General features: G+C 38.3%; 1 protein-coding gene across 3 annotated transcripts in view; it reads left to right on the plus strand.

Annotated features, from left to right (window-relative positions):
* Positions 1 to 24,539, plus strand: part of LOC132378383 (cadherin-12-like) — a 401,775-nt gene that overhangs the window by 309,978 nt on the left and 67,258 nt on the right. Inside the window, exons 1-2 of one of the 3 annotated variants that reach the window (XM_059945259.1) lie at positions 17,364 to 17,565; positions 20,333 to 20,431. The exons of 1 other annotated variant lie outside the window; for it this stretch is intronic. In XM_059945259.1, coding sequence (XP_059801242.1) covers positions 20,356 to 20,431 — 76 coding nt within the window. In that variant the 5' untranslated portion in view covers positions 17,364 to 17,565; positions 20,333 to 20,355. Of the gene's footprint in view, positions 1 to 17,363; positions 17,566 to 20,332; positions 20,432 to 24,539 lie in introns of those variants that run through there. One more of the 3 variants, XM_059945256.1, reaches the window with a different exon arrangement.

Consider the following 24,539-nt stretch of genomic DNA (forward strand, 5'->3'; position numbering starts at 1 on the left):
TGAGAATCAGGTGCTTCAATCAGAGCACCCAACAGAACAAGGGAAAACCGGAACACCTGGGAAAAGGAATAACGCACCGGACCGTGAACAAGAATGCATACTTCACAGACCGAACCATGACAGATGGAGCCTGTCAGAATGCTCTCCATGGTACATCTATAAAAGTTTTGAGTGTATTTGTTGATATACCAAATCTCTCAAACTCCTAATGAAGTATATCTTTATAACTGCATCGATATGTTGGGACCAGCTAAGATCATCAGAGAGCAACATCTGGAAATTACAGTACTCTGCAAAAGTCTTAGCTGTATATATATACTTAGTGTGCCCAAGACATTTGCACAGTACTATAGTAATTTTATCTATTGCACTGCACTGTTGCCGCAAAAAAAAATCATGACATATGTTAGTGATGATAAACCTGATTCTGATACGGGTCTCTATTGTGGAGTGAAAGTGGGATGGGGGCAGGGAGAGGGGAATCATAGTTGGGAAATGGGAAGGAAAGGGAGCAGGGAGCAACAGAGTGACATTCTGCAATGGTCAATATACCAGTTGTTGAGATGACCTTGCCCGGTGTCTCAGGAGTGAAGATGTCTGTACCTGCGCCACATCCCCCACCCCCGCCTCAGCACTTATCTGTCAGCTGTCCCACACCACTCCTGTGGCACTCCACCTTCACCAGTCCCAGCATCCTTTGCTCATGCCAGATTTATAAACTCACTCTCCACTCCATGTTGACAAATCAAGCACTGTGTAAAAGTCTTAGACACCCTAACTATATATATGTGTCCAAGACTTTTGCACAGCACTGTTTGTTCATATGCTTTTCTACATAACAAAAAAACATTACCTTCACTTGGTAACAGTTGTAGGATATACATTCTAGAACTTCCTTCTTACGAGCCCTCTTGTGATATTTTCAGTTCATGGGTTGCAAAGATTCGATAAGTGAGCTTGACATAACTTTCTCAAAGAAATGAAGGATGAGTATTAAATGCTGGTTTTGCCAGTGACAGATATCTCCTGTAAATTAATGAATGCAACTATTTAGGTCTTAACATTGTTTGTTATTATTAGTAGCATGAACCTTTTGGAAAGATTATCCTCTGCTGAAAATACTTTTGCTAGAATGTCATGCCCATGTCAATATTACTAATTAAACTATACTCAGTGGCCACTTTACTAGATACCCCGTTCTTATTAAAGTGGCCACTGCATGTCTGCTCACAGCCGTCTGTTGCTGTAGCGCATCCACTTCAAGTTTCAATATGTTATGTGTTCACAGACTCTCTTCTGCACCTCACTTTTGCAGTGTGTAATTATTTGCAGTTACTGTTGTCTTCCCATCAGCTTGAACCAGTCTGACCGTTCTCCTCTGACCTCTCACAAACAAAGTGATTTTGCCCACAGAACTGACGCTCGCTGGATTTTCTTTTTGCACCATTCTCTGTAAACTCTGGATACTGTTTTGTGTGAAAATTTCAGGAGGGCAGCGGGTTTTTGAGATACTCAAACCACCCTGTTTGGCACCAACAATCATTTCATGTTCAAGTTCATTTAGATCACATTTTTTCCTTGTTCGGTTGGTTTGCTCTGAACAACAAATGAACCTTTTGACCTCTTGTCAGGCTTTTATGCACTGCTTTGCTGCCACATGGTTAAAAAGATTTGGGCGAGTCTAGGAAGGAAGTATTTGACCAGCACAGGTTAAGACACAGTAGATAAATTACTGCCACCTAAATTTCCTAGGTAGTAATAAAACATGTGCTTACACGATTATGTTAAGTCACACTTCAAATTACACATAAAAATCAAGGCATATGGATTATGCCACTGTGCACATTAAAACAAAATATTCTATTAGAAATGATACTATCCATAGGTGTTGTCACAATTCTGTTTTAATTTCTTTTTGGATTTAGGTCAGCTTCATTGCTTAAGATTTTGAAATAATGTTTACAACTAATTGCATCATATCTTACCAGAAATGAACTACAGTTCCATAAATGTTATTTAAAAATCATGCTATGTATAACATGGAAGGCCATTCATTTACACATCATCCAGTAGGGAAAGCAAGTATTCAGGAAGGTTAAGGTTTCTGAATATAAACATTTGTATGCCCATGAATGTAAGGAAAATGCATGGATATGGATATTGTGAAGCCAGAAGAGATTAATTTAATTGGCCATTTGATTACCAATTTACTTGGTTCGGCATAACATTGTGGACTGGAAGGCTTGTTTCTGTGTTATCTTTTGCTATGTCTTTGGAATTCTTTCTCAAACACTTACCCTGCCATATTTTTAATTACACTAAAATCAGGCATTCTGATCACCATTTTCACCAAATATGACATTGTATAGGAAATGATCAGCAGTTAAGTAAATTTCAGTTTTTCAAAAGTAAGTGGTTAATTTGCACTGGTAATATTTTGAGAACTTCCATATTATAATTAACTTCTTTGCCTGCTTTGCATAAAATTCATTTATTATATTTAGTTTGTAGATGTTACCAGAGAGTAATTTGAGAGTTATATTGAAAGGAAAAGAAACAATAATGACTTTGGCATCCAACTATTTATTCCAACAGTCTGATATTGCAGATTTTTCTTTAGCAGACCCCACGTACAATTTTTGTACAAAATATAAAGGAAGGGCAGTTAGGAACATGTGGTGATCTCTGTGTTGTAAGTATGCCTATGTTATAAAATGTAATTAATCTTCCCAAATCTTGCAATAAGTCTGATGTGTGTTTTAACATAGTATCATCCTTTCCCATTCTTCTTCAGCTATTCAGGTGCCTGATGAAGTCACTTCATTTAATGAATACAAAAAAATACAGTAAAGGGTCTTGGCCCAAAACATAGACTGATATTCCCTTCCATAGATGCTGCTCAATTTACTGTGTTGTTCCAGCATTTTGTATGCGATACTATCCACAAATGAGCCTTCCTAAGAGAAAATACACTCAGTGACCACTTCATTAGGTATCTCATTTTTGTCATCTTCTACTACTATAGCCAATCCACTTCACGGTTTGACATGCACATTCAGAGATGCTCTTCTGCACACCACTGTTGTAATGCATGGTTGTCAGCTTGGACGGTCTCTAGCCATTTTCCTCTGACCTATCTCATTAATGAGGCAATTTTGCCCACAGAGTTGCCACTCACTGGATGTTTTCTTTTTGTCTCACTATTCTCTGTAAACTCTAGTGACTGGTATGCAAGAAAATCCCAGGAGATCAGTAGATTCAGAGATACTCAAACCACCTCATATGCCACTAACAGTCACTCCTCAGTCAAAATCACTTCAGTCAAATTTCTTCCCTGTTCTGATGTTTGGTCTGAACTATGACTGGAACTCTTGGCCACATCTGCATGCTTTTATATATTGAGATGCTGTTGTTAGTAAATATTTGCATTATCGAGCAGGTGGGTAGGTGTACCTAATAAAGTGGCCATTGAGCGCATATGCATTTATTTATGTGTAGTTTTGCTTTAAGTACGTTTGTAATGCAGTAAACAAGAGCAGAACATTAAAGACCTTAAAGGCTGATGACACTTATGCTTGCTGCAGTGTAATCTAATTAGTTTTTTTTCAGTAGGTTTGGTGTAAACGTAACATGAACAATCAGGGCATATTATGAACTAATATTCATACAGCACCTTGCCAAATTTGCTACAATGGCAAATTCAGGGCTACAGTAATTGTGGAAAACATTGTATTGTTCAACCTGTGTGGATTGCAGACATTGATATATTAAAAAAATCAACAGTGATTTATTGAAATAAACATCATTTCATAAGAAATCTGAGTATTATAATTTAACAAAGAGGAGGGGATTACATTATGGTACAAATGCTTTCACTACTAAAGAGTGAAATCAATATCCACAAGTCTCAAATGTCTGAGACTAAATTATGAAATTCTCCCTGGAATTAGATTATAAGATCATAAAACAAAAGAGCAGAATTAGGGCATTCAGCCCATTGTGTCAGCTCTGTAATTCGATCATGACTGATTTCTTATTTCTCTCAACACTATTTTTCTGCCTTCCCGGTGTAAAGCTTTTGATACCCTTACTAATCAAAAGCCTATCAATCTCTGCTTTAAATATACCCAGCAATTTGGCCTACACAGACATCTGGGTCAATGAAGAACTTTGTTTTTTATTTTCATTTCTTACATTCCCCACTTCTTTAAGCGCAGTCCTTCAAAACATATCTTCTTGACCAAGCATTTATTGATCTGCCCAAATGTGTCTTTAAGTGAATCAGTGGTAAACTATCCCCTAAACTGCAGCAAGCATAAACTTTGGGATGTTTTGATACATTGGAGGTGCCTTTCAATTGCAAGTACTTGCTGGAACAATAACAAAATAGTCACTTTTAAAATCTTCCCTGAATGACATTGGTGGAAAGGAATGTGGCTTTCACAATGTTTTTGAAAATCAGGCTTTCGGTAACAAAAATCGAAGGGTACACTTTTAGCTCTCCAAAATCAGTAGGCTTTGATCAGGTTGGATGTGAGGTGAACATTTAAAAAAAAATTCTAACTCAAATCTAACTTGCTCATTAATTTTGTGAGGATATGCTTTGTAACTCTTTCTTAATAGTGCTGCTTCAGTTGGAGAAGCAGATCCAAATCTCCCGAGAAATCCTGCTCCATCTTGTCAGGAATCCTGTTCTTCTCAGTCTTCCCAATTCCTGACAGAATATATCCTCACATCCTATTAACTCAGACTGCTATGCTTCTCCAGAATTTGGACAATTCCTTCTGTAAGTGCTGCATTCTTTCCTTATTATCCTCAAATCACACAAACACAGACACACGCATGTACACACACACACACACAAACACATATGCAGAGACACATATAACACAGACAAAGCACTGACCCTATGAAGAATCAGAGCCATATTATCAAACAGAGTCACTTAGGCGTATACATCTACAGGACACACTCCAGTAAATTTAAGATCAAAGTATAATAAGCAAGAACATCAGAATAATGCCTTTCTTGCCTGAAGCATGGAAAAATAACCTGGCATGCGGAAATATTTATTTAGTTTAATTATCTTTGTTTACAAATCATATCTCTGGTCTTAAATCCCTCTCCACCTCTGTAATTTCCACCAGCACAATTACATTTTGAGATACAGTCGGTTCTCCTTAACAGCGAGGGATTGGATCCGGGACCCCTTGCGGATACCAAAAAACGCGAAGGCTCAAGTCTCTTATTCAACCTGTCTCAATGCGGTGGACTCTAGGACCCAGCAGAACCCCAGATCTTACGGAACCTGTCTCAGTGCGGTGGACGTTAGGACCCGGCAGCAGAGATCTGAATCCGCAGTGTTTCTGTTCATGAAAATAATCACGATCACGATTGAAAATAAAGTGGAAATAATAAAGCAATCGGAAAGAGGTGAAACGCCATCAGTCATTGGAAAAGCATTAGGCTACAGTCAGTCAACGATCGGAACAATTTTTAAGGATAAAGTGAGAAAGGCCCTGCCCTGATGAAAGCTACAATTATTACTAAGCAACTCAGTGGTTTAATTATTGGGTTTTGAGTTTTTGATCCTCCACATCAACCAGACAAGGATGGAGAGCGCACTCAGGAGCAATCTGTCACTGGATCAAACTTGGGAACATCCATTCCCAAGCCCGGCGCTGAAACATACATTCTTAAGTGTTTTATATGCATAGAAAGGTAAAATATATACTATATACCAAGACAAATGTTTGACTGATGCTAAATAATACTGGATGTACCTATTCTGACTTACTTTGTAAGAGAACATCCAATTTTTTCGATCCCAATCCACGATAACCCACACACATCATCCTGTATACTTTAAATCATCTCTAGGTTACTTATAATACCTAATACAATGTAAATGCTATGTAAACTAGTTGTTATACTGTATTGTTTAGGGAATAATGACAAGAAAAAAGTCTGTACATTCTCGAATAAGTACTGGATTTTCTCGATTCGCGGTTGGTTGAATTCGCACATGTGGAATTCGTGGATAAGGAGGTCCGACTGTTTATGTATTCTCTTTCTCCTGCTTTTGCTCACCCCACATTTAATCACCCACCATCTGTGGCCATGACTTCAACCATAGTGGTCCGAAGCTCTGAGTGTTTCTCCGTGCACCTCTCATCTCACCACATTTTCATTGCTGCATGTATATCCCCCTATGTGGCTTTGTGTTTCTTTGTGTTTGATATTGAGTCCATTGTCCACAAGTTATAAACTTAAGAGTTGACTTTAAACCCTATTCAATATATGTATCTATAAATACTTCACTTTAGGAAGATTACACTGCAGCAACCTGTATTTCAAGGTCTAGTTTTCTTTACTGCTCAGTCTCCACGGCGAGGTCTAGGTGTCAATAATCGCTATTAAGTGGTGGGTTCCCCTCTCCCTACAAAGAAGATACTTCCAGCTAACAAAGCAGGCTAGGCACAGTTTACAAACAAGAGAAAGTCTGCAGATGCTGAAAAAAACAGTCATACACACAAAATGCTGGAGGAACTCAGCAGGCCAGGCAGCATCTATGGAAAACAATAAACAGTTGACGTTTCAGGCCCTAAACCTTCATTAAAGGTTCAAAGGTCAAATTTAATGTCAGAGATATGTATACAGCATACATCCTGAAATGTTTTTTCTTCGCAAACATCCAGAGAAGTGCCCCAAGGAATGAATGACAGTTAAACGTGAGAAACTCCAAAGTCCCCCCCCCCACGTGTAAGCCGCAACAAGCAACAACACCCCCTTCCCACACCAGCAAAAGAAAGCAGATCTGTACCTTCACCGAGCCCAAGCGTGTGCTAAGCATTAGCAAAGATACAGACCAAAGTTGCCCCAAAGGCTTCACATTTCATCTGATATTCAGAAAACCACAGGTTCTCTCTCTCCCTGGCAAGTGTCCCCCATTTTCACAGCGAGCAGCAGACATAACAACAACCCGCTTGTTTACAATGTTAAAAGTCAATTTTATCGCTTTTTTCAAGCCCTGTGATTGAAGATTGAAAAGACCTCGTGTCTTCGAGCCCACAGCGCAAGATGTGCCGGCCTCCCCGATGACACACAAGTCTCCTGCCGTGACACCGGCCCTCGATCCTCCCGTCTCCAGAGCCCTGCAATCTTAGGCTTGCAAACACAATCGAGACTCTCGGGTCAAACCCTTGGCATGTGGAATAACAGCCAGTTGTGGAACCCCGAGAACGGGTCCCATTCCCGCAAAGAACTGAAGCCTGCGCGTAACTCCAGGATAGGGTCTTCAAAAAGACTCCTGAAAGGAAAAAATAAAGATACTAAAGGTAGAAGTGGAAGATGTAAACAAAAGAGTTGCCATTAGGCGCCATTATCCCCCTTAAGTTCTTCTTTCTACTGGACTGTAAAAAGAGATAAAAAGTACAACACAGTTTACATGAGAAGGGAACACAGTTTACTTTTAGTGATACTCATTTAACTTAGACAAGTAATTATTAACATAAACTTAAAACTCAGAGGATTTGTAACCGATAAAAGATTTTCAAATTAGACTTATAAACTACAAAAGATTTCCAACTATAGGTACAATTCTTACAGACTAAAAAGACATATGAACATATGACAGAGTTGTAGATGAATGAGTTTCCTAGCACAGAAACCAAGGGCGGAGGAATGAATTCAAGATCTTTCTGTCACCCCACCTTTATGTCATTTCAAGCAGTTCTGACTGCTTTCTAACAGTTATACCGCTTTGTTACCAGATTGTTTGTATGTAATATTGTCTAGTTTCATTCATCAGACCAGATGAATTACAATGTTTAATTAGGCCAATGTGGATCCATTGCTTCTCTAAATTAAATCATGGGCCAAGGAGAACCTCATTTTTCTCTTGTTTATGACAAGAGGCTGAGCAAGGAATATTGCTTGAAAGTTTAACATCATCAAAAACAACCCTTTGACCCTTGCAGTGCTAGAAAGCTGAAGTTAGCAAAAGCTCCTTAAGCCCTGGAAAGTGAATATCCATCAAAAAATCCTCCTCAATTAATTTTTGCAGCATTAACATTGCTATATAAATGGGAGGTAATATAGTGTGAACTTCAATGATTTTGTGATTATCTCTGGGTAGCATGCAATCATTTCTCTTTAAATGACAATTAGCAATATAATCATGACCTTTGTTCACCCAAATGTAATCACTCCACCACTAGCAGCCATACTCTCAACCAATATGCCCTAAGCTCTAGGTTCCTCCCCAAACCTTCCACCCAGTGGCTATGAAGAGCAGAAGAGTAGGCAGAGATTTGAAAAGACTCAGACGTTGAAAATATCCTGGAAAAGAATTGCCTGATTATGACTTTCACATAAATAATTATAGTCAAAACCTATAGCCACCTATTGTTTTGCTATAGTGATTTTTTTTAACTTCTTTATTCTCAGTAATAAGAATGGTACTAAACCTCAGTATAACTATAAGTGCATTAAGAGTCATTTTAAACAACCCAGATAATGTCTCATTGCTGCAGAAAACTTGATGTGACATCTTAAAGAGTGCTGTCGCCATTCTCTATCACTAGATAATGCTGCACATTGTATTTTAGTGATTGTTAAAAGATTTCTGAAGTGACATCTTCTGTTATGCTGCCTGACTAAAAACATTAGTGCTCAGCTGTGGGCCTCCAGTTTAATTACACAGGTAGGGAGTGGGGGAGCTGAAGTAGAGCACAGGCACAATAAACAGCATCATTGTCAGAGCTACAGTACATGATGTATATGTTTCTCTTAAAAAGGGTTCTGGAATCTGATGTAATAAAAGCAAAATTTCACTTGTTCAATCACCATAAATCAGTTGGCCCTGGCAAAGCCTTTTCAGGAGCAAGCTGTCAGAGCCATCAGTCTCTCTGACAGCGTTCTACATAACTCATTGTTCAATTGTATGCACTTTCAAGGTCTGTTGTGTACACAGAGACAGTGCATTTTCTATGGAATGGAATCGCATAGAGAGTAACAAACAGTTGTCGCTGCTCTTTTGTTGTTGGTGCTCAAAAATCATCTAATCGGGGAGCTTGGTCTTGAAAGCAGAGCAGCTGAGCCCTCTGCTGTTAGTGTAAGAGCTGTGCAGTTAACATGAGCTTTTGGGGCATTCAGGATCTTTTTTTCTTTGCTTATTCTTTCTTTGAAGTTAGCATTGCTTCGCACTTTAAACTGAGTGTTGCACAATGTAATTTCGGTCAATGTTCCCCCTCAGGTGTGTGCGTGCACCCACGTCATTTGTTACTAGCGCACAAAAGCTTGTCACCCTCTACCTCATTGGCATGTTGAGTATATTTCACAATCATACACAATCACATTTCCTTTTCCAGTTTCTGATGCAGACAGTGTTGACAACGTGGATTTTGTGATGACTTGTCTGTGGATTTTAGAACTGGCTTATTTATACTGTTTTTATCAAAGAAATTATTGGTTCACTATCTTAAATTCCAAAGAAGCAAAGAGCGTGAAGCACAAAAGAACTGCCAGTTCATTTAAAGCAAAATGGCTTAATGAAACAGTAGAAACTGCTTCACTGAAAGCTCATGAAGTCAGGAATGTGCAGCTACGAGAAATATTTATGTACAGTACAGAAAATGGTGTTATTGCATGTATTGTCATAATGCAAAAGTTGCTGAAGAATTTCCAAATGGAAAGAAGTGAAGTGATTTTTGGAAACTTGACTTTGTAAAGAGTCATTTAGCAAGCAAATCATATATGGACAGTGTGCAAAAGCTCAAGTGATAAAATCCTTCATTACACACTGCAGGCCTGCTATGTGTGTTTTGTTAGAGTGAAAATGAGCAAGAGTGAATTCTATCAAAATTGCACAGCTCTAGATCTTTGCACACTATGGTCATTACAAATTGGAGGGAACACTGGTTTCAGTGGAAGTGAATTTGAGAAATGGAGCTCGTGCTGAATATGGTATTTATTCATTTATTTGTTTGTTTATTGATGTATTTATTTGTTTGTAACAATTTACAATGACCAATTGGCCAACCAACCGGTCAGTCTTTCAACTGTGGGAGGAAACTGCAGCATGCAGAGTATGCCCATGCAGTCACAGGTAGAACATATAACTCCTTCTAGGTAGTGGTGGGAATTGAACCTCAAGACAAGTCAAGTCACTTTTATTGTCTTTTTGACCATAACTGCTATGTGCAGTACATAGTAAAAATGAGACAACGTTTTTCAGGACCATGGCGTTACATGACACAGTACAAAAACCACACTGAACTACATAAAAAACAACACAGAAGAAAAACTACACTAGACTACAGACCTACCCAGGACTGCATAAAGTGCACAAAACAGTGCAGGCATTACAATCAATAATAAACAGGACAATAGGGCAGTAAGGAGTCAGTCCAGGTTCTGGGTATTGAGGAGTCTGATAGCTTGGGGGAAGAAACTGTTACATAGTCTGGTCATGAGATCCCAAATGCTTCCTTTTCCCAGACGGCAGGAGGGAGAAGAACCTGTAAAGTATTGTGCTAACCAGTACACTACTGAGCCACCTAATGTACCTGCATTATGTATTTAGATTAAGGCACCAAAGATATATTGCCACATCAGTGCCGCTGATAAAATATGGGACCTTAGTCTTAATACTAAGGACCCATATTTTATGTCAGGGTAGCGTCTACAGTTTCAATCACTGATGGGAGAGAATTTAGTACCAAACAATAATTAGACAAGGAAGTAGTTGAATGTTTGCAACACTGAGTTGGCATTGGATCAGGATTTTGGAAAACCAAAACAGGCACCCCTTTGTTCAAAGTTCAAAGTAGGTTTATTATCAAAATGTCGCTCTATACTACCCTATGATTCATTTCCTTGCAGGCTTTCACAGTAGATCAAAGAAACACCATACAATGAAAAGATTACACATAAAGACTGACAAGCATCAATAGGCAAATGAAATCAAACCGCAAATACAAAAAACTACAAAAATAGAAATAATGATAAGACATCAACAAAAACAACACTCCATTCAAACTTGTGCAATTCTGAGAAGTGCACACCACTAATTGAAAGCACAACTTACCAATAATCATGATAGAATAAAACTTTTACCAATGGAAGATATAACCCTCTGTCTCCACAATCTGAGCAGACTAGATTCCGATAAGGAAGATCAAATTTCTGACTCAGAGTTGGAGAAAAGAGGGTTCCCTATGGCAATACAGGACCAGGTGGTTTACACACAAAAAATTTTAAAAATAATAAAAGGTCAATGCAGAAAATCCCAAGAGAAACCAAAAACTGTCCAACTTCTTACAGGTTCCTGCAGCAATTTTAACTCAGTCTGAGTACTTAGACAGGCACAATCAAGTGGCAAATATCATTCACCAAAATCTTGCTTTAAAATACAAATTCATAAAAAAACACCTTGCCCTACTATAAATACAGGCCTGATCCAGTTTTAGAGTTGGAGTGCTACAAATTATATTACAACTGATCCATTATTACAGATAGGACAATCCATAATAACAATCTGGATGTAATATTAGAGTATAAACAAGCAAGAACAACTTACTTAACAGATATACCCATTCCAAACACTTATAATGTACAGAAATCAATAAGTGAAAAATACTAGAAATCTACTGAATTAAAAGAAGAAATTGAAAGACTATGGAACATGAACAGGGTATGCATTGTACCAATAGTAAAAGCTACACTGGGTATCATCCCAAAGTCACCACACAATAGCAATAAACAATTAGGCCTACACAGCAATATTTGTATAAATCTCCAGAAAGCCACAATACTAAACACCACTAGAATAGTCTGGAAGTTCCTAGCAACTGAGAAATAAGTGTGTTTGGCTATGCCCATACATCAGCTTTTACCAGCTTGAGCTGAGTAAAGTTAAAAGTAATAAACAAACAAACAAACAAACAAACAAATAAATAAATAACGCCGAGGACATGAGTTGTAGAACCCTTGAAGGTGAGTGCATAGGTGATGTTCAGTGTGTTGAGGTGAGTGAAATTACTCATGCTGTTTCAGGAGCCTGATGGTTGAGGGACACCAACTATTCCTGAACCTGGTGATGTGAGAACTAAGGATGTTGCTGCAACAATATTATGTGTTAATATTTCAAATGCATTATCGGCTTGAAATATATCATTGGTAATTATAAATAATTACTTCCAGTCAAGACCGCACCTGCGTGCAATGGTCCTTTGGTCGACATTTTCTCGATAGATTACAGAACCATATATTTCAATACTTTAATGTCTTTTACATTTGTTTTCCATCTTGAATGTGATTCAGTGCTCTGTGATCTCTGAGAGGATTCTGAAAGGCAGAGGCAGAGAGCAGGAACCTCATGGTAGGAAGGCTGTGAGTTGATGTTCAACTCCATTTCACTGTTTAAAGCTTTCATTGTTCACTGATTAAAGTGACGAGGGAGTTTGAAACGCTGGCTGCGTGCCTTCTTTTCACTAGTAAGATCGCTCTGCTACGGACAGGGAGAATGTTGCCCTGATTTTCTGCACATATGGATGTGGACTTGGACTGTAGACTTTATTTCAGTCTCATGTTTTTTCTATACTCTATGTTTTCTGCCCTATGTTTCTCATTTTTCGTGTGCAGGGGAGGTGGATTTAGGGGTCAATGTGCCTGTTCCATTTTTGTTTTTTATTAGTTGCGGGGAGGAGAAATTTGATGTTCGATGATTTTGCTGCCATTCTTTTCTTTCTTGGTTTCATGGCTATCTGGAGAAGAAAAAAATCAAAGTTGTATACTTTGATAATAAATGAACCCTTGAACTTTAATTTCAAAGGCTGAATATTCCTGAGTTCAGTGCAACAGTTTGGTGCGTTATCCATATGGCTCATGAAGATGTGTGTTAATTTCAGTCCTGGGACATTTTATTGATTAGAAAATGCAACTGAGACTATTATAGTGTGAAACTATATTGAAGGATGACTGTTATGCCTTCAATTTGTCCCTTTCCTGTTGACTTTTCCTGTGGGATTATGGTGAGAAAGAAAGAGAAAAAGGTGTCAATTAATTCTGCAAGTTGTGTCCCACAGCATGTTCACTTTACTGGGTTGCTCTTCTCCCTAGATGCAGACAGCATGTTGCTTTTTCTCCATAGGGAACCACGGATGACATTATTCTACCTTGTGAAGTCCTTAAAACTGAGATTATTTTGCACGCCTCCAAATTCTTGTCTCCTCTCGCTTTCCTCCGAGGGCAGTTAGTCTAGCCACTGTCCCAGGTATCAGTCTAGTGAACTTTTGCTGCACCCTTCCAAAGGCAACCATATCTTTCTCAAGACTGGAAGGTGAAAACCACAAATTGTACAGCATGTGTCCTCATACTAAAACCTTTCATGAGCTGAAAGACTTCTTTGCCCTTATACTACAACCCTTCTGTAATAAAATTTGACGTATCCTTTCTTTGGTGGATAACAAATTATGTATGAGGAGGAATTCGCAGAAGATAAACCAGACTGTTTATCAATTCTATGTGAGTTTAAAGCCATTGGTTTATCCCTTGGTTGCTTATAACAATATAAAATATTTTCAACTCATCAGCCAAAGTTAATGTCCTGGGAATCATAAAGCTTCTAATTTCACCAGAGATAATCTGCTCATATAAAGTTTATTGTCCCTGAGCTTCTCTGTTCCAGCCACTGCAGAGCAGCTTTTGCTATGATGCATCATGTTTGTCAGGAGCAGTGAGATAGAAATATCTTGTGCAGTCGTTTAGTCACAGAAATATGAAGTTAATCTATCTCCTTAACACAGAATAGTTTGTAGTCTGATGTTACAGCAGTGCAGTTAGCACAAGGATACCCAATTCAAAGAGAAATAATTCTTCATGGGTTTTCTAAGCTGGAAGGCAATTGAAAATTCAGAGTTGTAAATTTCAGGCTTGCTGTTGTCTTCAGATATCCTCTTACCTCATTAAACGGACATACTCTTTATGCCTGGACCAGGAGAATTATCCAAGGCATTTCTTCATTCCCATAGGAAAGCTTAATTAATTTGAGGAGTTGGTGAATTGCGCTTCTTGTGAGCAGCAAGAAAAAATATTAAGAAGATAGGCTACTTGATTTAAAGCTTTCTTATATCTCTTAAGGTTAAATAAAAATTGAAGGCTTAACAATCGGCGATTCCTTTCACCTTCAAGCCCAGGAAATATTGCAGGACCCTGAGTAATTAAACACTAGAGATTGTCAGTTGCCCCATGAAAGATGGACATGTGAGCAGCGGTGGCTTGTTCACCATCCAGTGCTTAGGAGAATTACATCCACTCAGCACCAATGTATAAAGTGGTGACCAAGGTAACTAATTGTGATACAAGCCAGGGGACATAGTTGTGGCAATGTATAAACAATATTCCAGTGGAGCTGAACATGATTTTCCTCACTAACCTCATCAATCAAGAAGGGAAACAGGTCCTTAAAGCATTTTCAGCTATAGCTGACTTTCCTTGGATGTGAACTGCCAATGACAGGGACAACATTATTTATTTTTTCTTTTATTGATTGGTATAGTTTGTCTTCTCTTGCACATTGGTTGTTTATGTATAGTTATTAAGTTCTATTGTATTTCATTATTTTCCTGTGAATGCCTGCAAGAAAATAAATCTCAAAGGAGTATATGGTGTCATACAGTCACCATAATATAAATCTGATTATATTAGATAATATATTACTTTGATTTTGATTTTTAACTTTGATGACAGGGGCTCAATAACTAAATGCAGGGTGTAGCTAATGGAGTGCAGGATGTCATTGGCAGAGCTCAGTGGATCATTAGCTGAGCACAGGACATAATTTGCTGCATATGTATTGCTGTGACCCTGCTTGAACTTCAACAGAAACTCCAGAAGATAAGAATGATCACTGCCTGATGCATATATATTTATATAGCTGGTGGCTGATCACAAAAGCCTCATTATTGCGGCAGTGTATTCATTTTGAGACAGTACCAGTTCTTCACAAATTTAATCCTGCAGCATGGTGACTTTTGAAGAATGAATGACATCCCATATAAAATTAACTGATAACAGTTTTGTACAATCTTTTGATGCCTGAGTACAATAGTCGCAACTCAAGCTAGGGATCCATTGTGCTTAGTGAACGACATAGTACAGGGGTGCCGAATGTGGCTGTTTTTGTGGCTTCTCTAGAGCTTCTCATACTGTAGAGCCTCACATTATCTTATGTTACAGTAGGATCTGCTTTTGGTGAGCTGGAGGAGCCTGCATTAGACTAAAGGGTTCAGGAGCAGAAGAAGGGGAAAGTGCAGAGAAGGAGGCGACACATTTACATCTTGCAGCCAAAGACGTAGGGGGAGGTTAATAATAGTGATTTTGGTAATCTGTTCAGACTCTGATCAAGAACTGTGCTTAATAGTTCTGATGCATCTTGGGCACTTCTCTCATATACTTTCTCCAAGAACATCCAAAATGTTCAGTTGGCTGCTCAATAAATATCTCAGCATCCACAATTAAACTCCGATACTGATCAAGGTGCTGAATAGGGCCAATATTTGTTTTCCACTGATTCCCTCCAAACTTATCAATGCACAATCAAAAAATATTGATTGCCTTTCCTCCTTCAAGAGGTGCTCCCCAGCAGCCATGGCAAAGCTATCCAAGGCTCCCATTTGTTTTGGCCCACAAGGCCAGCTGTACTATCTATTGGTACCATAATTCATCCTCTATCTGATTTCTTTTTTCACCCGTTCTCCTTTGATTCTTCTAGTATTTGTAAATCTATCACCCTCCCTCTTCAATGCCATCTGTGACTGGGCCCATTGGGGTGAATACTCTGATGATGGAAGAATTTCTTTTTAAGCCATTAGCCTGAATCACCAGCTTCAGTCATGAGGGCAATTCAGCAGTATTTATGGAACTGACACATATGCCAAATTAGAAGGTGATATGTTTGCACCAATCGAAACAGTCATGCAAAACTACAAGTAGGCTCTTCCACAGACTCAGCCAAAGTAGAAAACCACTTTGCAGGATGTTCTGTGCCTTGTCTAACAACTTAAGTGAGAAGAACATGATTGTTCTACATGTCTGGATCTCTGTTATGTTCTTCTCAGCCATGTAGCTTGTGCTTCTGGTGAGAGCCCTACCCTGATCTAAAACCCATCAATGGTACCTACTGTCACTCATTACCGGGATGTCAGAATGCATCCATCAGCAGCAGCCCCCTCAGATGTCATTTGCCATGGTGGCAACAAGACTACTTGGCCAGTGAACACTTTCCAGCATACACTCAGTGGCCACCTCATGAGGTACACCTGTACATCTGCGCATTATTGCAATTATCTAATCAGCCAATTACGCAGCAGTGGCGCAGTGCATAAAAGCATGTAGACATGATTAGGAGGTTCAGTTGTTATACACGCTAAACATCAGAACGGTGAAGAAATGTGATCTAAGTGACTTTGACAGTGGAATAACAGTCGGTGCCAGACCAGGTGGTTTGAGTATCTTAGAAACTGCTGATCTCCTAGGATTTTCAAGCATAATGGTTTCAAAATTTATAGAGAATTGTGTGATAAACAAAAACTATCCAGCAAGCAGCAGCTCAGTAGAGAAATACAACCTGTTAGTGAGAGAAGTCAGAGAAGAATGGCCAGGTTAGTTTAAGATGACAGGAATGCAACCATAACAAATGACCACGATTTACAACAATTGTGTGCAAACGAGTGTAGGGTAGCATAATTGGTGAAAATGTACATCATGCACAACCACTGACATTGAGTTGGGATTTCACTTTAAGAGGCTGGTTTGGCATGATGACATGGTTATGTTAAGGTTTTTTAGCAGGCTTTTTTGTGTTCATGTTTTGGAGTTCAATAAAATGTGTTACAGTTTTTCATAAATGTAAAATGTCTCACTTTGTTTCATTTGCAAATATCCTACTAGAGCCTGTCCGAATGCACAACACGCTGAGCCTTGAAGTGGATGAGCTATAGCAGTCAAAGTCCACAGTATGCACTCAGTGGCCACTTTATTAAGTACAGTACAGTGGCCAATAATCTGGCCACTGGGTGTAGCTTTAAGATGAGAAATCTGTAGCATCTGTTGCTTTGTTGCGATTTTGCTTTAAGCAGCTTTCTGGACTCAAACTGAGAATGATTATGTGAGATGTAAGTATGTTGCCCAGTTTATGAGATGATGATGAAGACTAGTCCATCAATCATTAAAATGAAGCCAAAGAGTTAAAAATAATCCCAGTGACTGTGCCAAATGGGTCATGTGAAGCATGCAGTGCGCACATCACTTTCCAAAGTTCTGCTTGCTCGTCCATTTAAAATCATTGCTGAAAATGTTAGTCAAGTTGCAAAGTGCTTTTCTGTGTGTACGAAAGCTGAATCTTCCTGGCATTTCCTGTGTTTCTCTCCTCTTATCACAGTAGGGAATGCTAGCTTCCAACAGACACTGGAGACCATCTGAGACTACGATAACTGCAATCTGTGTATGCAATTGGAGCAGAATTGAAGCTGTGATATTCATGTTCTGGCTGAAATTAATGAGGTGACATGTTACGTGTGAGATCTGGGGATTAGGATTTGACGAATGCATAGAATATAATTAGCCTTAGCAATTTATTGGACTTCTGTGCAACACAGAAAATAAAGTAAAATAAAATGTTGTGTAATGTCTCAATTTTTATTGAACCTTTTGAAGAAAATTTTCAGATTTTTTTTTTCTGCTCTAGAAGCACAAGGAGACATTTTGATTCTGGTGGTAAAAAATTGGGTGGATGTGTGCATTCTGAGGAGAATAAAGGAAAAATTCAGAGTACATAGACAGTCCAAATGAATTGGCATGGTCAAAGCAGATAGAATGTATGTTGAAATACATGAGGCTATCCACTTTTGTAGAAAGCATAGAAATGTGGAATTAATATGTTATTGACTGATGGTGGTTTTCAGAGTGATCTAGTGTTTTATCACATGTTCAGACCTAGCAAGAAAAATAAATGATATATTGGCTAAAACTACCGAAGAAATTGAGCATAAAGGTAAAAGGTAAAGATATTCGAATGAAATTATGCCAGGGCGTGATCAGACTCCTTACTGAAGAAAGAATATACATGTGATTAAGAGAATGCAATAAAGAGTCACCAGATTGATTGCTGAGATGAAGGGGAGGGAATGGTTGATGAGTGGTTGCTGTACAGTGAGAGATTAAACAAAACCAGTTTATAATTTGTCCTGATGAAGGGTCTCGGCTCGAAATGTCGACAGTGCTTCTCCTTATAGATGCTGCCTGGCCTGCTGTGTTCCACAAGCATTTTGTGTGTGTTGTTTAAGTTTCCAGCATCTGCAGATTTCCTCGAGTTTGCTCTTATAATCTTACTATGTCGATGTGCTTTGGGAAGTTGGTCATTAAGCATAACACTCCAGTCTGAGGCATAGTTTGGATCCAGTCCAATTTGCCTACTCTCACAACAGGTCAACTGCAGATGCTATTTCATTTGTTCTTCACTCATCTCTGGAACATTTGGACAATGAATATTTATACATCAGGATGCTCTTAGTTAACTATAATTATAATTCTATAATTCTCTCCAAACTAATCACCAAGCTCCAAGTTCTAGGCTTCAGTACTTCCCTTTGCAATTGAATCCTCAATTTCCTCACTTGTAGCCCCAATCAGTATGGATTGCCAACAAGATCTTCTCTACAATCACCATCAGCTCAGGTGCACCCCTGCTCTACTCACTTTATTCCTACAACGGTGGGACTAGGTACAACTTGAATGCTATGATGGTATTGGTTTTGATGACCACAAACTCAAACAAATATCTTAAGCCTTATTCAACATAGATAGCTGCAGGTTACCTCACTAAAGAAAGGTTATACAGTAGCTACCTACTCTTTAAGGAATAGTTCACTTCCCTGTTTATCCCTCACAGCGAGTTTAGCTGCCAATACCCACTATTTGAGAAGTGGTTACTCCCTCACTTCCAAGAAGCAGATACTTCCAGCTAACGAAGTATTTTAAATGCAGTTCATTTATTTTTAGTGATTGTTTGTTATGTGTTGTGTCATACGGCATAGACGATTGTAGTCTTTCCATGACCATGATATTTGTTGGCAAAATTTTCTGCAAAAATTGTTTGCCATTGTCTTCTTTTGGGCAGTGTCTTTACAAGACAGATGACCCCAGCCATTATTAATACTCTTCAGAAATTGTCAGCCTGACATCAGTGGTTGCATAACCAGAACTTGTGATCATCCACTGCCTGCTCCCATGGTTCACATGACACTGATCAGGGAGCTAAGCAGGTGCTACACCTTGCTCAAGGGTGACCTGCAGGCTAGCAGAGGGATGGAACGCCTTACTCCTCCTTTGGTAGAGACGTATCTCCACCCCACCACATTTTTTAGTGATAAATGTAGACAAAATTCTTAAAACACATTTAAAGCTCATAGAGGATTTCTACCTTATAAAAGATTTCCAAGTTACAAACAATTTCTAAAATGCAAAGGATTTCCAAAACACTGGTACAATTCCTATAAGCTTGTAAGACATAACAACAAATTGCAGAGGAATGACACAACTGTTGCAGAAATCAAAGGTAAAGGAATGGATTCTAATCACCCAGTCTTTTTATCATTCTTTTTGTTGTTCCTGCAATATTCCTAATAAGCCTGACTGCTCTCTGCATTTACACAGTTTCTGCCACTTTGTAAACACAAAGTACACTGGAGATGCTGTGGTCAAATCAACACATACGACAAGCTGGATGAATACAGCAGGTCGGGCAGGATCCATTAAAATGAGCAGTCAAAGTTTTGGGCTGAGACCCTTCGTCAGGACAAAGAGTCTCGACCTGAAACGTTGACTGCGCATTTCAACAGATGCTGCCCAACCTGCTGAGTTCATCCAGGTTGTTTTCTGCTGCTTTGGTACATCACAAGTGATATTTTTCAGATACCTTTTCACACAGATGATCTAAAAGCTTCTGGAGACAAATTTCCCCGATAATCCTAATTAATGCCATGAAGCTAATTCTCTGAGCATACAAACCTTCCAACTATTAATAGATTACCTAGTTGATGTGCTAAGTGATAGTATCAACTGGGTCTGCAAACTTCTTTGAACTAAACAACATAGCCAGTGTTGTCTGGTTTGATACAAGGACAATTAACATACCCCATTCTCTTACACTGCACCTCTTGAGGAGTCAGCTCAGGTGTTGTGGGCCAGCATCTTGTGCTTTATAGATAGTGCTTGTTTGCAAAGCTATCCTTTTAACTTTAGAATGATTACTGCTTTTTATTTACATAAGGAACTGAAGACTGGCTCCTGGTTATGACAAGAAGCAAAACAAAGAATATTGGGTGGAAGTTTAACATGTGGCTAAGCACAGCTCCAGTACCATATTCAGGTTTGTTGAAGGCACCATTGTTGTGGGCTGAATCAAGTGTGGTTTTGAATAAGCATACATGAAGGAGATTGCAAATGTGGCTCAATGGTATCATCACAACTTCTCACTCAATGCCAGCAAGACCAAGGAAATGACTGTAGATTTCTGGAGAGGGAAACCAGAACTCCATGAGCCAATTCTTATCAGAGGATCAGAAACTTTAAACTTCTGAGTGTTACTATTTCAGAGGATCTGTCCTGGATCCAGTATGTAAGTGCAAACATGGAGAAAGCATGGCAGCATTTGAACTTCCTTACAAGTCTGCAGGAATTTGGCACGGCATCTAAAACTTTGACAAGCTTCTATACATATGTAGTGGAGAGTGTATTGACTGGCTACATCATTGCCTGGTATGGAAACACTAATGCCTTAGAATGGTAAATCCTATAAAAAGTAGTGAATTCAGCTCAGTACATCTGGTAGAAGGTACTAAAGCCCCAGGACTCACTCCACCTGGTTCAGGAGCAATTACTACTGATAAATATCAGGCACTTGAACAAAGGGGAAACTACACTCATTTGCCCATCCACTGACATGTTCCCACAACAATGATCTCACTTTAAGGACTCTTTGTTATCTCACGTTCCCACTATTTATTACTATTTATTTATATTTGCATTTGCACATTTAATTGTCTTCTGCACTCTAGTTGATCTTTAATTGATTCTGTTATAGTTACTGTTCTACAGATTTGCTGAGTATGTACACAAGAAAATGAATCTTGGTTGTATATGGTGACAAATATGTAGTTTGATAATAAAAGTTACTTTGAACATAGCAAAAAACAATACTTTGATCTTCAGAAGTGTTAGCTGCTGTACTTAGAGAGCAGAGCTTGACAGTGAATATCCATCACAATGCCATATTTAAGTTTGCTAATGACTCCACTGTTGCTGGCCAAATTAAACATGGTGAAAAATCAGCATATACAAAGGAGATTGAAAATCAGGTTCAACAGTGCCAAAACAACCACCAGTTCTTTGTTTTATTGTGAATGCCTGCAAAAAATGTATCCTAATGGGTGGAATATGGTGACATATTGTGCATGTACTTCAATAATAAAATTATATTGAAATGAGAAAATTTAGAAAATTGATTTCTCTGAAATGTACAATACCTTTAAAGGGATTTAAGGGTAACATTTCCTTTTACTGAGCTGTGTGGAATCAAAAATTGTGATCAGTGGAATTATCTGTGGAATTCAAAGGCTAACTTTATGCAGGGGCTGATAAATTTTTGATTGGTTAGTGCATGAAGGGATGGGTGGAGAAGACAAGAGATTGGAGCTGAGAGGAAAATTGGATCAGCCATGATAAAATGGCAGAGAGAACGCGATGGGACAAATGGCCTAATTCTGCTCCGATATCTTATGGTCTTATAGTATTTTGGTGCTCTCAAGATAAGAACCAGCCATTCAGGACAGAGAGAAAACCTATTCACCTACAGTAGGGGTCCCCAACCTGGGGTCCAGGGACCCTTTGCTTAATGGTATTGGTCCATGGCATAAAAAAGGTTGGAAAGCTCTGATCTGGAGGATAGTGAATATTAATGTTCTGTACTCCAGATAGAGATGGAATTCAATCAATGATTTAATTCAGCATGGAGATCAATAATTATTTTAGGTATTAAGAAAATTGAAGTCTATATGGCTATTACCGGGAGGTGATGTTTGCCAAAAGATCAGCCGTAATCTTATTTAGTAATGGAACAAGTATGAGTGTCAGATTCTGAAACTTATCTGCTACTTATGTGACAAGGAATCATGAAAATCCTGTTTCGCTGGAGTTTCTTTAAGTTACTGAAGTGTGAAGCCTTTTGAAAATAAAGTAGTATTTGTTAGAGTGAATTTTGGGTTTAGGTCATTTAAATTTAGCAAATGGCTTTGGTAACCATTCTTCTGTTCCTTGATAAGGTATTGTGGATTTAATTTGGAACAATGGATTCCTAAAAGCTGTGAATCCCAGTCCAGACCATGCTGGTGTCTGTGGGATGGAAGCAAATCAGAAGCTGTGTCGTTTGTAAACACGAGGAAATCTGTAGATGCTGGAAATTCAAACAACGCACACAAAATGCTGGTGGAACACAGCAGGCCTGGCAGCATCTATAAGGAGAAGCACTGTCGACGTTTAGGAGAAGCAGGCAGCATCTATAAGGAGAAGCACTGTCACTTTGACGAGACTCTTGGGTCTCGGCCCAAAACGTCGACAGTGCTTCTCCTTATAGATGCTGCCTGGCCTGCTGTGTTCCACCAGCATTTTGTGTGAGTGAAGTTTGTATGTAGTTTCAAAAGAAAGCATTGTCTATGCAGTACTTTGTAAATATGGAATTGTCCTTTGTGTTTAGCACATAAATATCGTGCCCCACATTGGGCCTGCAGACCTTTCCACCGAAAGCATCTCCACATGATGCCTGCTGTGCCTTGTTTTGTCAAATAAAGAAGCTGTTATGTATCTACCAGTAACTCTCTCTGGCAATTTCATTCATGCAACAGCATTGTTTCTTCATTTACAGTATAAACCATAGGAAAAAAAATGAATGTTTTTGTTAAGTCTATAACATCTGTTTAAATTTAAGTGCATGCTTGAAATATAAGGAATAATAACAGGCAAAACTGAGATTAACTACGTTTGAAAAAGTTAACTGTGCATGGATAATAATAATTAATCTCTTCAGCATTCCTAAAGACCCAGAATCTCAGCTAACAACAACTCAAGGATGTACTTGAATATCAAGGAAGTTATATACTATACAAGGAAATTATGTTCTAGAAAGTACATAAATGTAACTGTAAGATTCATGAACAGAATTTGAAAGGATTCATAGTGATATAAGAGATATAGAAATACAGTTCAGTTTGGCAATATTGTAATTATTTATTCATTCCTGAGATGTTGTCATTGCTGTCCATTTATCGTCCATTTCAATCTGCCCCTGAACTGATTGACTTTGTGTGCTCTTTCAGATGGTAGTTAAGAGTCAATCTCATTGTTGAGTCTAGAGCACAATCTGTTTAAGAATAATTGTTATTCTTGCCTTAAGGACATTGATTAATTAGATGAATATTTACAAAAGAATTCTATAAATGGCCATTAGTCTGATTGGAATAGCTGCACTAATATCCGAGGTTTTATCTCACCTTTCGGTATGTAAATAAATCTACCCAAGTCCATTCCTAAATCGTTCAACATGGACTCTATTTTCAAAATAAGGTTAAAATCTGAGACCTTCTTTACTTGTGTCCTCCACTGGATGTTGATCAGTGATGGCTTCATGATTGTTAGCATTTTTGTCAACAGAATATTTATTGTGTTACAAAAAGTCAGGCAAAATATTTATGAGTATATAAAGCTAATGTTGAGAGAAGTAAAGTAAAATTAATGCTTTAAAAGCTACAAAGTAAGAGAATGGATTGTTCACAGAAATATAAGTAAAATGTTGAAGTGGCATAAAGTTTGAGTTGGCGGTGGGACTTGGGGAAATAAAATCATTGATGCACAGTGAGTGACCATGAGAAGTACAATAAACAGCGTAGTTAGTACAATTCTGAATGCATTGCCATCATTTCAAGGGAGATTATGATCTGTACAGCTTGAGAAGCAAGATGACAGTCTCAATTGTCTACTCTTTATAGCATTCAACCAGTTTGTGTCATGTGTAAAAGTGAAGATGAATTACAACTTAAATCTATTCAAACGTTAGTGACATGTGAGTCTTGAACATTTCTTAGTTTCCACATTAGCATTAGAATAAATTCTCAAATAGCCTATGGCTATTATTTGGCTAAGGCTTTCAATTGTTCTTAAATGTATCTGACCAAATAATATTTCATATTTGTGTGGTGTTATATTTTTGCTGGGGAAGCTGGCTATGCAGATACGAAATTTAATTTTGATTATAGTGATTTGGCAATTACAGACAAAATGAATATTTAAATCACTTTAAATCTTTGAGATCCATGTACCATGGCATAATTTCATAAGCTTTTCTCTGTTCCTGGAAAGTGAAAATGAAAGAATTGTTTTCCTAGGTTATTTATCCTGTTTATCACAAACAACAATGGTTAAAATAT

This window comes from Hypanus sabinus, chromosome 20, assembly GCF_030144855.1.
Source record: "Hypanus sabinus isolate sHypSab1 chromosome 20, sHypSab1.hap1, whole genome shotgun sequence".
Classification (NCBI taxonomy): Eukaryota; Metazoa; Chordata; class Chondrichthyes; order Myliobatiformes; family Dasyatidae; genus Hypanus; species Hypanus sabinus.